This window comes from Carassius auratus, chromosome 22 (genome assembly GCF_003368295.1).
Source record: "Carassius auratus strain Wakin chromosome 22, ASM336829v1, whole genome shotgun sequence".
NCBI classification, from domain to species: domain Eukaryota; kingdom Metazoa; phylum Chordata; class Actinopteri; order Cypriniformes; family Cyprinidae; genus Carassius; species Carassius auratus.
The window spans coordinates 25999853-26014045 of NC_039264.1; the positions used below are offsets into that span (position 1 = coordinate 25999853).

Consider the following 14193-nt stretch of genomic DNA (forward strand, 5'->3'; position numbering starts at 1 on the left):
CACTACAGCTGCCATTACCAGATGGTGGCCAACATGTCAGAGCATTTTTGTGGCATTAGATTGTTTTTTTTCCCTGTGCCAGCTATTTTCATCATGTATTTTTAGGGTCTTGTTGTTTGTTGTATGCTTTCAATTCCGTGTAATTATATTTCGCTCTGGATGCTGTTGTTTTGCATTCCTTGTCCTTACACTCAGCAAAGAATAATTTCCTACTCCCTCAAGCGTGTCTTCAAAGATACCACAGATGGCGTACGATTGAGCAAGTGTGTTTTTTTATTGATTTTGTGAATTATTTGAATTGTTGTATGGAACTCTTTTTCAAACGGCAAAGTCATTGAGCGTGTGTATTGACTGATTGTTTCTGGCAATAGCTGCGAGGCTCACAAGTGCCATTAGCTTTCCCAGCCAACCTTCAAATCAATGAGATATTGTTATGCAGGTATGCTAACGCATGACTTTGTGCCAGACGCTCTGATTAGCATTGGGATCTTCGCTAAGCCGTTATCTCCCTCGATGTTTTTCGCACGCTCCCTGGGGCTGCCTTGGTGACAAAACGGAAGTTTTAACACAAATTAGCGAACAGATTAGGAGAGCTAGAGAGGGCTGTTTATCACAGACTGACAATTTTCAACCTCTCCGAGAGCGAGCTCTGATTTATGATAACCACGCTAGGATCAACGTGCAAGGTAGCACAGGGAGGATGGCTAGATAAATCTGCTTAATTGCGCAACTGATCATCGGCTGATGCCTCTTTCACATCTGGGATCGCCATCCATTAGTTTATTTCGGAAGCCTATGACACGTTTATGCCTAAGCATTTTCAGTTGACTTTATTTCCACTTCATCTAGTCAAATGTGTGTTTTTTGCAGGGCTTCATTTTGTTTGTGTTCACCTTTGGCCTTGTGATTTGTAAATATGTTAGCGTGCTAACATGCTACATTTATTTCTATTGAATATAGCATGTATATTGTGTACTGTATGCAATATTTTTGACTTGGTGACCTACTATTAGCCAAAGAGTGGAGTATACCACAGAATATATTATATATTATAATAATATATGTATATTTTTTTCTGCATGTAAAACAAAATAAGCTAATATTTTGAAGATTACATAGCTCTCCTCATACAATGGGAGCTTGAAGTGATCTTTCAAGATTGATAACACCAAAATGACTCTATACAGGTTTTGAACGAAATGAGGGTGATTAAATAATGGGTTTTCATTTTGTCTGAATGATTCCTGTAGTATACAAATGGTGGATCCTGACTACCTTTTCAGGCTGTGTGTTCATTAGATTCACCTCAAGATTTGAAAATGATGGGGAAAAGGAACTAAAGGGATTCAATTTACATTTTCGCACCTCCCAGGAAACTGCACATCACATATTCTCCTTAGTCTTGTGGCAGATTTTATGCTATTATAGCCAACATGAAAGGTGCCAGGAATGAAGCTGTACTACTCTTTATTTCATATAATTCCAGGAAGAGTAAAAATCAAGTCTATTGAAAAGGCAATCAGACCGGATTCAATACCTGTGCATATCGGGGTTTCATTCAATAGTGGAACAGTATGGAAAACCTCACTTTTGCCTTTATTCAGCTGTGAGGCAGGGGTCACATTCTGTAGAAAGGACTCCTCTTAGATTCAATATATATATATATATATACAGCCGGTTCAGTGAGTCATCCCGATCGCTCCTCATTCATCATTTCTCTTCAAACATAAAGCACTTGGTTTGCCCTTGTGGCAGAGATGAAAAACTCCTGAATATCTCTCACGCTCCCTTCCTGGATGGTCAGGGACACTGTGTGAGAGTATGTAAGTGTGTGTGTACACTGCGTCAGTGCTTGAGGCTTGTCTGGTTCAGACCTGCATTTTAGGAGCTCGGGAGCAGAGTGAATCATGGGAAAATCAGAAAATCACCTCACTGACCTGCTGAGCTGGAAACGTTTGATCTCCAAGGCGATTAGGAAAGTATATGTATGGTACTCATGCAGTGGGAGTAATGCTTTTTTTTAAGGTCCTAGAATCTTTGGCTTATTATCCTTGTTTCAACTGCTAATATCTTTTTAATGGTTAGCTAACTGATTGGCAAATTATGTCACGTAACATGCTAATTGTTTAACTCAGAAGTTGTAAGAATCATTGAAATAGGCCTTATGAGTTTTGAAAAGGTAAATGAAATTTCTATATATTTTAAACATTTTAAAAGTGACGTGACATGCAGCCCATACTCAGAATTCGTGCTCCGCATTTTTGATATAATAAAGGCATTTAAGTCTATATATGCTAGACTTCATTTATAGTTTATAATTATAAATGTAAATAATTTTTATATAATTAATATTTCATTTATTTAATTCATTTCATGCATTTAGACAAATGCATAAAATATGCACATATTATATTCTACAGTTTATAGAGGCTAAATGTTGATACCTGTGTAAAATATGCTAATATGTTTTTAACGTTTATGAAAAATACAGCATCAAAAATAATATTTTTCATACTTTAATATTTTTTATTTGTATATTTTTTTAATCTAACTAAATACTTAATATAATATTTTCTTTATCAGATGTTGTAGCTTTCATTGCATGACTCTTTAAAAATATTTTAAAACTAACTTAATTGTCTCTGATGGTAGTATATCTTTTCTAAACAGTGTTGGGTGGCGACTTTGTTTTTGTAATTATTTTGTTATTACTTTTTTAACCAGTGTAAAATTACACAAAATGAGACCATCTGGAGGAGGTTCTTTGATGAGGCCAAAATTCATTAGCACTCACTCTGTGCTTAATTGTTCTCCTCCGAGGACCATTTTCTCTGATATCTCTCATTGTTTTCCTTCTTCATTTTTAGATATTCACTACACTTCTGGCTTAGTTTAGTATCCCGTCCCAGTACATCCATTTTCGTTTGTTTCAGATATGCGATTTAAATAGACTTCCGCCCCGCGGAGATCTGAACGTAAGGTTATGCTCTGGTAATAAAAACACTGATTTGAAATGAGCCGAGATGGGAACGATAATGGCATTAATCAAGCGCAATGCAGCCAAGGCACAGTCATTTTAGCCTGTCACTGAAACTATATTAAATGTTGTTGTGTTTTATAAGGCCTGAGAGACGCCCAAACAAGCTTGTATTTACTCGTTTGCATTATTTGGGAGCCTCAGTTATGGAGAACGTCATTTTCCCCAGCACTAATTATACCGTAATGTTTACAGAATGAATCTGTTCCCTATTTAATGACAAACGCGGGCTGGCAAGGTCAGAATCCAGCATTCTGAATATTTAGTGATGTACTGTATTGTATAGCTTAAAGCTGGGATTGTTTTGTTTGTTTGTTTGTTAGCGGTGATGTACTTCGAAATGACTTTCATTTGGTTTAACGGCATCTTTCAAACTGCCGGTGTTGCATTTTTCCATTTGAGTCTTGTAAACTTTATTCACTGGGGCTTCTTGGAAAGATGGGGTGCGCACATTATTAAAGACTTCACATAAATTTACAATGGAGTTTTTGGGTTTAACAAGACTCCCATAGTGGCTTTTCAATGAATCAACAATGAGTAGAAGGCAGACTGTCATTTTTGAAGGCTCATTCGACTGAAAGACTTTTTCTGTGAGGTTTTGAATGAGGTTGTTGAGTTGAATGACAGAGAACAAATTGGATTTGACCCTGTGACCCAGAAAAGTCTGTACTTTTTCCATTTACGCCCCAAATTGTTTTCTACCAAGCGAGTGTGTGTATTTAGGTGTCTGAGTTTGGTTGTCTTGAGCTGTACAACTGCAGTGTCAAGGACCAGTGTTGTTACCAACTTCTTTCAATGGAAAGTAGTTTATCCCTCCCTGAGAAGTCGCTAAATGTCGCTAGATGATGTCATACGCTAATTAGCATATTAATTACGTAAGTGCGTCTATTGTCTTGCCTCCCTGTGCTAATGTACTATATTTTAATGCAGCCAAATTCTCAATAAAACTGTTTTTATTATAATATTTTAATGAAATGACAATGAAATGAATATTATAATGACTGAAATGAGGACCATTAAGACTATATAACCAGCTCTCAAAGATATTAATCTGCACTAAAATTTAATGACATTGTCTAATGAAATAAAATACACAGAAGATTAAGACAATGGTTATACTGTGATTTTGGCTTTACTTGCATGTAAAATAGAATTAGAAGCAACAGAATATCATTTTGCAGATGCACAGAGAGGTGTGTGCGCTGGGAAACCAAGACCTTGCGCTCGTGCGGCAGTACTGGAGAGTCTCAGAGACAAAGTAAGGTTTATCCAAGAAAGTCGCGATTTGTCGTTAGTCGCTTTTTTGGAAAAAAAGTCGCTGAGGTCTGAAAAGTCACTTAAGAGACCACACCCAGCAAAAAGGCCACACCCCTTGGATAGGCCACGCCCTCATATACTTCAACGAACCACTGCTACTGTTACTTATGCTCTTTTTAAGGTTATTTGAATAATTGTGTGTTTTATTTTGTTTACACAGGTCAGCCAATAGAAATCACAGGTCTGGAGAACGACGGTTTGTGTGACGTTCGTGAGTTCGACTGTGACAGTGTGAGGGTTTTTGGGCTGGGATTCATCGACTCACCTGACCTTGCTTGTCTTGTAACCAGACTAAAGGTAAGACACAAATGTCACTTTTGTTTATTCGGCAAAATGTATATTAAGACAAATGTAGTATTTTATAAGTTTTTTTTTTTTTTTTTTTTTAGAAAATAAAAAACTATCCATAATTAAATAATTTGAATAATTTAATATTATAAACATTTTAAGTTATTTTTGTTTTTATATAATTGAATAATTAAAACAATAGTATTGTATTACTTTAAAATATTTTATACTAAATAAATTTGGTATAATAGACTACATAATATTATAGTATAACATTTCTTGTTTTATAAAAATTTTATATACTACCATGTGTGAATATATATATATATATATATATATATATATATATATATATATATATATATATATATATATATATATATATATATCTCAGACATGATCACTTAGACATCACAAAAAATATATATTATAATAATATTAAATTTGTATAAACATATACATTATTTGCACATCTAGTATACACATATTACACTGATCCATCCATCTTTTAATTGCAATTTTTGTGCTTTTTATAGTGAACAAGTTCAACTCTTCTAAGCCAGTCTTCTTTAATATTTCATCAAGGAGTCTTTATGAATCTTAGCATGGCTTTTTTTAATACCTGCTTGCCATCTGTTTGTATATTTAATTAGAAGAATGAGGGAGGAAAGGCATAGGGGACATCTGAGGAGATAACCAAAGCAATAAAAACAGTAATCAGTCAACACAGCAGAGCACATACAAAGAAAACAGCACACAATAAGACCAGTAAACAACATGCAATACACACATAATGTGCTGTAATTATCTGAGAATTTATATGCGCTGGTGACTCCTTTATTAAATTGTCGGGTTTACTTAAAAGTTTTGGGCTTAAGTTAATTGAATGATCAAAAATTGATGCCCTGAAGGGTTGAGTTTAACTCTCATGGTCTAAAAAAAAACCTACAGCCCCTGAATAGTTCAAAAACATACTTTCATTAACTTTGAATACTTCTGAAATTATGAAAAGATCAGGTCTACTTTCTTTTTGACTTCAGAAGAACAATTGAAATGCATTTAATAGCAAACCAAAGGGTAATTTCTAAATTAATATTATAATTTGAAGTGTTTGGGACCTGAAAACATCATGGTTAAAAAGCTAATGTAACTAACGAATCCCACCATGCAAATGTGAATCTGCTCCCTGCATGCTTTCATCTCATTTGAATTCAACCGCTCAGATATTTCCGAACCAGCCACTTTTCTCGCCGTATTTTCTCAGGGGGTGTTTCGCCTGCTGTGTGAGGTCATCCCATTTGAGCAAATTGGTTTGACATTCATTATTCTAGCTGTTTCTGTTTTTCTCAGAGAATGAAGGCCCAGGGGTGAAGATTGCTCTAATTGCAGTTTTTATCTCAAACAGTTGTGAACAGCTGAAGCACAGATGCCCATACTAAACTTGCAGCATAACTTCTGATAAATGTGGAAAAATGTAAAGAAAAAGTTTACCTAAAATTGTAATTCCAATGTGTGTTTTTTTTTTTTTTTTTTGCATGTAAGAAACAGAACATGTTTGTAATGACCTGAATGAGGGGAAGTTGACAGGATGTTCTGCTTCAGATAAAACTATGCATTTGTTGGCCTGAAAGAAAGAAAGAAAGAAAGAAAGAAAGAATTGTGCTTAATTATATTCACTTTGCACATGTAATGTGCAACTTCAAATATTAAAAGTATGTACAATATTAATTAAAAAAAACTGTACTTGCTGATAGTATAGTATTAATGAAATAAAATTCAGTGTACTTAAATTGCATTCATTGCATTACTATTTGTTAACATGCTTAAGTTATTTTATGAAGTGTACTGTCAATGTCAAATTAATTGCCAAAAAAATGCTGTGCTTATATATATATATAAAGAAATTAGAATAAGTATATTTTAGTTTATAATAAACTTTTATTAATACAAATACATTTGACATTAGAAAATTAAAATTAAAGATGTACTTAAATCCTACTTAAGTGAGTAAAACTTCTTAAAAACTACTTAAGTTTAACTCGCGGAACTAAACATGAATTTAAACTATAATAATACATTTGCATTTAAATGTAGATAACAATTAAGTGAGCAAAAACATTACATTCCGTTCACACTTAAGTATATTCTGTTAAAAAAATATTTCTACATTATTATAATTTACTTCTTTGTGTGTGTCCCTTTCAAGATAAACAATTTATTTTCATTGATGTTTTTTTAGCACATGAATGGAGTTTGGATCCCTAAAGAGGAAGTCAGAACCAAAGCAACCTTCCTGAGCTCTAAAGCGGTGGACTGCTCCGTCCCGAGACTCAGCAACATGGACGTCGACATGATGGACATCATGATGGCCAGCGAGCAGCCCTATGCCAGATGGGAGATTAAGGTACCTGTCCATCAATCTCAAGGACAGAGATCTGTCCGAGGGTTCATGTTATTGATTTTCCAGTGCCACTTTTAGCTGTGACTGAATGAATCAAAATGTCATCGTTAAGATAAAAGCCAGCCATCTTTTTCGAAACTTTCCATTTCGATTGAAAGATGAAGCGCCCATTGAATTGCGGACATTCGCGAAATGCAATTACGCAGAAAGTCTCCTTCACAGTTGTGGGTTTTAACGTTTAAAATCAGCTTGAATTTATGCCGGCCGCTGTTTAAGGCCAAGATAAATGATGCGTACCTGGTGCGTTAAAATATTATATCACGCCGAAATCGCCGAGCCGTGAGATGGAGGAGAGCTTTTCCATTCTGAATGACAGCCATAAAGGCAACACAATCAATTGAATCATTTTTATACTTTGACGGTTCATATTGAAAACCAATTTGGCTTTATCTTTAAGTATATGGCTAACATAAACATTAAAAAGTTCGTAAACTCCATTCAGGTCTTTTGATCATTGACCTCGGCGCTCAATCCCAAAGTGGGGCTTGATCTATGTGTGTACGTGTTAATGAGTGTGTTTACTGATGTAAAAAAATGGATGGCCTGTGATGAGGAGAATCATTAACATAAATTTAGATGTTGAAAGAGCCACAGGGTGTCTCTGAAGGTCAGCGCAAAGACATATCCGTGAGGTAATACATCTCGAAATCCACATAACTCCTGCCCGCATTAATCTCAAAGGCTTGTGGGATTAACTCTCACTGAGGGGGTGAAAAATTAACCTTGCTTTTGGATTTGCGCAAACTAGTGCTGCTAAAGACACTGAAGTCTGAAGTATTACAGGAAGATGTACTTTTTTGCATCACCCGCCAGTGGCGAACAATCTGAGGTTTAATGACCATAAATATTTCTTAATATGCATTTATTTCGCATGATCCTTATTTCACATTTCTTTGGTTGATATGTCCAAATATTATTATTAATTATAATTTTTTGTAGTTCTTGTCTTTTTTTCCCTCATTATGACTCGAATCAATGTTCATGTCAAGTTATTGAGCATTTTGGTAAGGATATAATAAACAGCTTTATGTGGAATCAACCACACACATAAAAGCTGCATTTTAGGCTTTAAGCAATAAAATACATTTATTAGATATACTGTATTGGCTCAGGATAGATATCTAAACCTTTCTAATTCTCTTTTTCTCCTTTAGGTGACTAATGATGGTCATCAGTACAGCGAGGGGAAATTTTTAACCCTTTATGACGGTATTTGCCAGCTGTGTGTGACTGCCTCTGGACTTTGCAAGCTGAAGGTAATGCTGTGTAAACACATATTAGTAATGCATGCATAAATAGACCTATAGACTTTGAACGGTCCTTCTATCTCATATTTTGCTCATGATTAGCACAAAAAAAGTGAAATAAAAATACAAATGCACATAGCATTTCTCCCAACTATTTATTGTATGCATTGTAACTACATTTGCAATTCAAAGGTCACATATGATATAGAAAATATTTTATAAATTATATTTATTATTGATAATTCATTTCTCATATATATATATATATATATATATATATATATATATATATATATATATATATATATATATATATATATAGTTTATTAAAATATATTATTACAATTTAAGAAGATATCTATAATTTTCATACATTTTAATGAACATATATTTTAATGTATAATACATTTCTTAATAATGATATTATTATTAATGACTATTATATGAATGTTAATATGATTATAAATATTATTAATTATACACACACACTAATATTATTAATAAATAATATCCATAATTCTATTTTACATGCACATCTTAGAAATAATAAAAGTATTAATATAAAACTGATAACAAATATCAATATTACATTATTGATAAATTAACCATTTTTGCAACAAAAACAAAAATGCTACAAACATTGATATTACTGCTGATGTTTGATTTGAAATGCTTAAGTTTATTAAAATGTAATATTAACATTTATAACAATCTCTCTATATTATTATTATTATTATTATTATTATTATTAAAATAGAAACAATATTATTTTTTAATAATAATTATTAATTGATCAAATATCACAAATATCCTAATCTTAATTTCAAGATACATTTAGGTTAATCTGAATTAATTACAGAAAGAATGTGGAGAATAATATAAAGAAGGAACATTTCAATACAGCAGTTGTTCAGAAAGCCCTTAAACAGATTCTAAATGGCTTTTGAATGACGGATATTTGTAGTACTGTGTGTAAAAACATCCATGATTGCACACGCACAGCTTCCCTCATGGACCTTCTGTTCATTTGTCCATCTGTCCATCATCCTGTACTTTGTAAACACTGTGCGGAATAACACTTCCTATATTAACAGCCTGGATTTTCCTCTGGAAAATAAGTCACAGAGGATGCGAGTTTATAGACTCAAAAGGCAAAAGGTCTGTCATAGCCGTTTAGTGTCTAAACTGCTCTCGGTGCATCAGGACAACAGCGATACGTGAGGCCACTGGGGTGTGTGCTGGAAAAACCCAGAGCATGGATGTGGAAAACAGACAATATTATTCCCAACATCAAAACCAGAGACTGACAGAGTAACCTATCCCTTGAGCACCCGATGTCCTCCCCTTCTCTGGCTTTCTTTCTCGGGGTTTTCAGCTGCCACATAGCGTGTAATCTCAGCGTGAGAGATGAGTTATCTAGCTGGATCAGTTTGGTCTCTGTTTATCTTCTCTGCTTTGCCACGGTTGTCCTCCAGGCGTTGCGACTTACACGTCCCGCTGGATATTAAAAACTTGAAATATAGAGATTGTATCAGTGCCAGGCTTTATGCTTTGGTGATTTATAGCAAAGACTGCTGAGGATTATCTAAAAAGGTTTGACAGAGGAAGTTGGCTTGAGATACAGTGTATAACCGTGAGCAGTAGCAAAACATCTCCACGCTGTTGGATACCGCAGGAGCGCTCAATGGCACAGTTCAATAACACACATTCTGTCTTTCCTTCTTTCTTTTTTCCTTCTGTCCTGGATTTTCTTTTTTTCTTTTTTTTTTTACTTTTGCATAAACAATGAAAAGGTTGTGAGTTCGATTCCCAGTAAAAGCACAAATTGAATGTTGCTATTGATGAAAATTTATGCAGGATTAATTATATATATATATATATATATATATATATATGTATATTTTCTATTTTATTTTTAAATTGAGTTTTTTTATTATTAGTCTTAGTTTTCTAGTTTCTTTATTCAGTAAGTTTAAGTTTAGTTTCTTAGTTAGTATCATTTGAAATGTGATATGTTTAATACAGGTGTCTTGTACAGCATTGTTATGGTTACATTAGATACAAATATTAAACTTTAAAAAAAATGAAAACTAGAAATGTTGCATTGACAGCTAAAATCAAATAAAACAAGCTGAAGTTAAAGTAATAAAATTATTACAACTGAAACAAAAAGACATATATTAAACCTAAATAGAAATATTGAAAAAATAAAAAGAACATAGTTTAATTAAGTTAAATTAGTTTAATAATTAAGGTCACTTGTGAATTTTCCCTTTTTGTTTGTATTAGTCAAAGTTTTATGTTGAAATGTTTAGTGTTGTTTAATGTAGTTTCAGCTTGCTTTGTTTTCCCATTTGTTTTTATTTATTTTATTTATCATTATTTTAGATTCCATTTTTTTTAGTTTACTTAGTTTTAATGTTTGTATTTAGTTTTCATTACTGATCATTACACCTCTCTCTCTCTCTCTCTCTCTCTCTCTCTCTCTCTCTCTCTCTCTCTCTCTCTCTCAGGAGAGAACGTGTAATATAGATGGGATGTGTTTTGCTGAGGGAGACTCCAGTCCTTCCGTTCCTTGTCTCCTGTGTAACTCCACGGCCTCCAAATACACCTGGTCCATTAATCAAGGTAAACACAGTCGAGATCTGATGAGATTAGCAATATTGAATATTATCTGAACCTGTACACACTTACACAGCACAGCAATAACCTGCAAAGTAGTTGCAAGTTTTAGCAGATTTGGGACTCAACCCAACAACCTTCTGCAGCACAATCACATTTAAAGCTAAATCAAACAAACATAATGGCATTAACACAAAGATACAAAGCTGAAGTCTTAATATTTAATTTTCATAATTTTTAATTCATGTTAATGTGGCAGATTTGGGTTTGAATCCCATTCCTGATATCTAAAAAAGCTTTAAGAACTGTTAAGACTGAGTAAATGTGACCTTAACAATGTGTATTTAATTGAAAATTGCATAAGGCCATTATTTTGGCAGTTCTAATCAAACTGTAAAAGGTAGTAGGGTAAATCTGAAAAGACATGATGTCTTGCTATTACTTTCAGTATGTTTGAAGTTAAAAGCCCACAGCTTAACTAACAGACCTTATTTCAGCAGCTAAATACAGACTTTATATGGTGAGTCAGCTGGAAAACGCTCGCTCTGAATTTCAATTAGCTGACGTTACGTTTTCAGATTTTACAGCATTGCAAAAAATGAAGCAAAGAACTTGGAAATAAACTTTAGTTTTGGGATTATAAGCACCCTGAGAAGACTCTGGCTCTGTAATGATGAGTAATATTTCAGTAGATTTTTTTTAAAATACTGCTTTTATATCAGGAGACTTTTATAGGATACGGATGAAGTATTGGACTGTCATGAGATGATGGGATGAAGTGAATTCATCACAGTTCAGATGTGTTGTTGTTGACCGTGATGCAAAGCAGCGTAAATATTAATACGCCTTTACTGTGATAAAAACATATTGATGCACACCTTGTTGCACACCTTGTATCTTGTTGATATATATATATATATATATATATATATATATATATATATATATATATCAATTGATTTTATAATGTCAATAAATAATTTAGTAATAAACAATGTAGAGCTGTTACAATTGTTTGTTATTTTTAATGTTAATATAATAATATATAATATTATGTAATATTAACATTAAACATATTCAATAATAAACAGTTTATTAGTAATTAATGTGTGCTTAATGCTGATATTTATTATTATATATATTTTGTTATATATCACACACACACTCTCTTTCAACAATAGTATCATTAATAATAAAATAATAATAAAAATAACAATCTTCATCATCACAATTATTTTTTAAATATGAATAGTATTTATATTATTGTAATTATTATTAATTATAAGCAAAATATCATCATCATCAAATATTATTTATTTAAATAACATTTTTTTATCAGAAATTATTGATTATTGTTACTTTTTTATTAATCGTTTATAAATCGTTCATCATCTTCATAAAAATGTGTGATTTTTTTTAAATTGTTTTAACCGTGTTAATATAAAACTCAGCTGATGTGCGTAAACAATGTTCATCTCATCTAATCAGATATTAGAGTCAGATGTTTATGGCATTTGAATTAAGATTTATTCAAACTAGAAGACCAGCCACTATCTCTCTTAAGAGTAAGTATAAAAATATTTCACTATATACTGTAAATGGGGACTCAAACAATTAAAAATAAAATTCTTCATAAGAAAGCAAAACAAACACACACACACAAGTTGTTATTATTAGCGAGTTCTTTGGGAATTAAACTCCCTCCTCTTTAACCACAGCGCTGTGTTCAGAGAGAGAGAGAGAGAGAGAGAGAGAGAGAGAGAGAGCGCTCGATGACAGCAAACATCCGTCTGTTTGCCTGCGCTCCGATGCTATCTGAGACTCCACACACATTCAGCTTTAAGGAAGATTACAAGCATTCACCTCACATCCACTTACCTGCTGCTGGTTATTTCCCCCACGCTTTCTGCCGGGCTTTTTTTTCATCATTCTGTGGCAAAACTGAGAGTCCGTTTATTCATGCAGACAAATTGAATTTAGACAAGATAATCATCAGAGGAAAATCTAGAAATTGAATGTTAAGTGATTCAAATGAGCATTCGTTCTGCAGAAGCAGTGTTACATTACTGAGCGAAATAGACATCAGACCATTTTGAAACAATTAGCATTTGTTTTTGCACTTGGTTTGCATTCGTGTTTTAGCGTGTTATTTTGCATTGGGTTTGTTTACTTCTGTCAGAACAGATTTATGGATCCATTTTGTTGTTAGTCAACGTTTCCCAGCCAGAAACTCACAAGCTCGTATACGTCATGCTGCTCGAGAATGAGATTTTGAATATGAGTGACGGATTGGGGCAGAAAATGCTTTCATATTTCAAGATCAGGGCTGGTTTATTTTCTAGGGTTTTGTTGTGGATAATTGCATGTCATGGATATTGTTTTTGTTCAGTTTTGCGGATTTTGTTTTTGTCAAGTTTCACACGAAAGAAGAAGCGGGAAATAACCGTCAGATAGTAACGCACGATGCTGTATGACATTTTAGCCCACAAATTTCATCATGCCAGATATTAGGAAAACACATTTTCCTTGTGTGCCTGTTTGTTCCATGTGAGACATTTCTCATTTTGCTCTCAGAAATAACATGGCCAAAATTACATATATACGTAATGGTTATTTATTTTAACAATAAAGAATAATAACTATTTAGCACTTAGAAATGTCTCATTTTGCTTTCTGAAATCCTGAAGATTATGAGTTAAGAATTTATATATTTGAATATTTATGTATCTTTATGTGCTTATGTTTGAATTAATAAATATTAGCAATAATAAAAGATACAAATAACAATAATATTGTTATATATATATATATATATATATATATATATATATATATATATATATATATATATATATATAATTTATTTATTTATTTATTTATTTTTTTGGATAAAATTATTAGTCAGAATTTATTAATTTAAATATGCAAATAAAAAATAATAATAATGTTTAGGGAAAAAAGTGAAATATTAAATGTATTGTTTTCTATTTTGAAAATTAACAATTGTAATGTATTTGTTGTAATACATTTTTAGAATATCAACAATCATTTATACAAATTTTTACAATAAAAAAATGAATAATAAATGAATAAATTGGGTCTTTTACAATTTGCAATTAATAAACAGATAATGATAATAAATAACTTAGCCAAATAAAAATATATTTCATTTCAGTCCAAATACAATGGACTACAATTAATGAAAATGACATTACTAAATA

The 14193-nt window shown here is 32.5% G+C and overlaps 1 protein-coding gene across 2 annotated transcripts in view; it reads left to right on the forward strand.

Moving 5' to 3' along the window:
* Positions 1–14193, forward strand: part of LOC113040173 (von Willebrand factor D and EGF domain-containing protein) — a 62921-nt gene that overhangs the window by 27549 nt on the left and 21179 nt on the right. For both annotated transcript variants that reach the window (XM_026198467.1, XM_026198466.1), the window contains exons 13-16: positions 4515–4651; positions 6882–7046; positions 8258–8359; positions 10864–10978. In XM_026198467.1, the coding sequence (XP_026054252.1) occupies positions 4515–4651; positions 6882–7046; positions 8258–8359; positions 10864–10978 (519 nt within the window). The remainder of the gene's footprint in view (positions 1–4514; positions 4652–6881; positions 7047–8257; positions 8360–10863; positions 10979–14193) is intronic.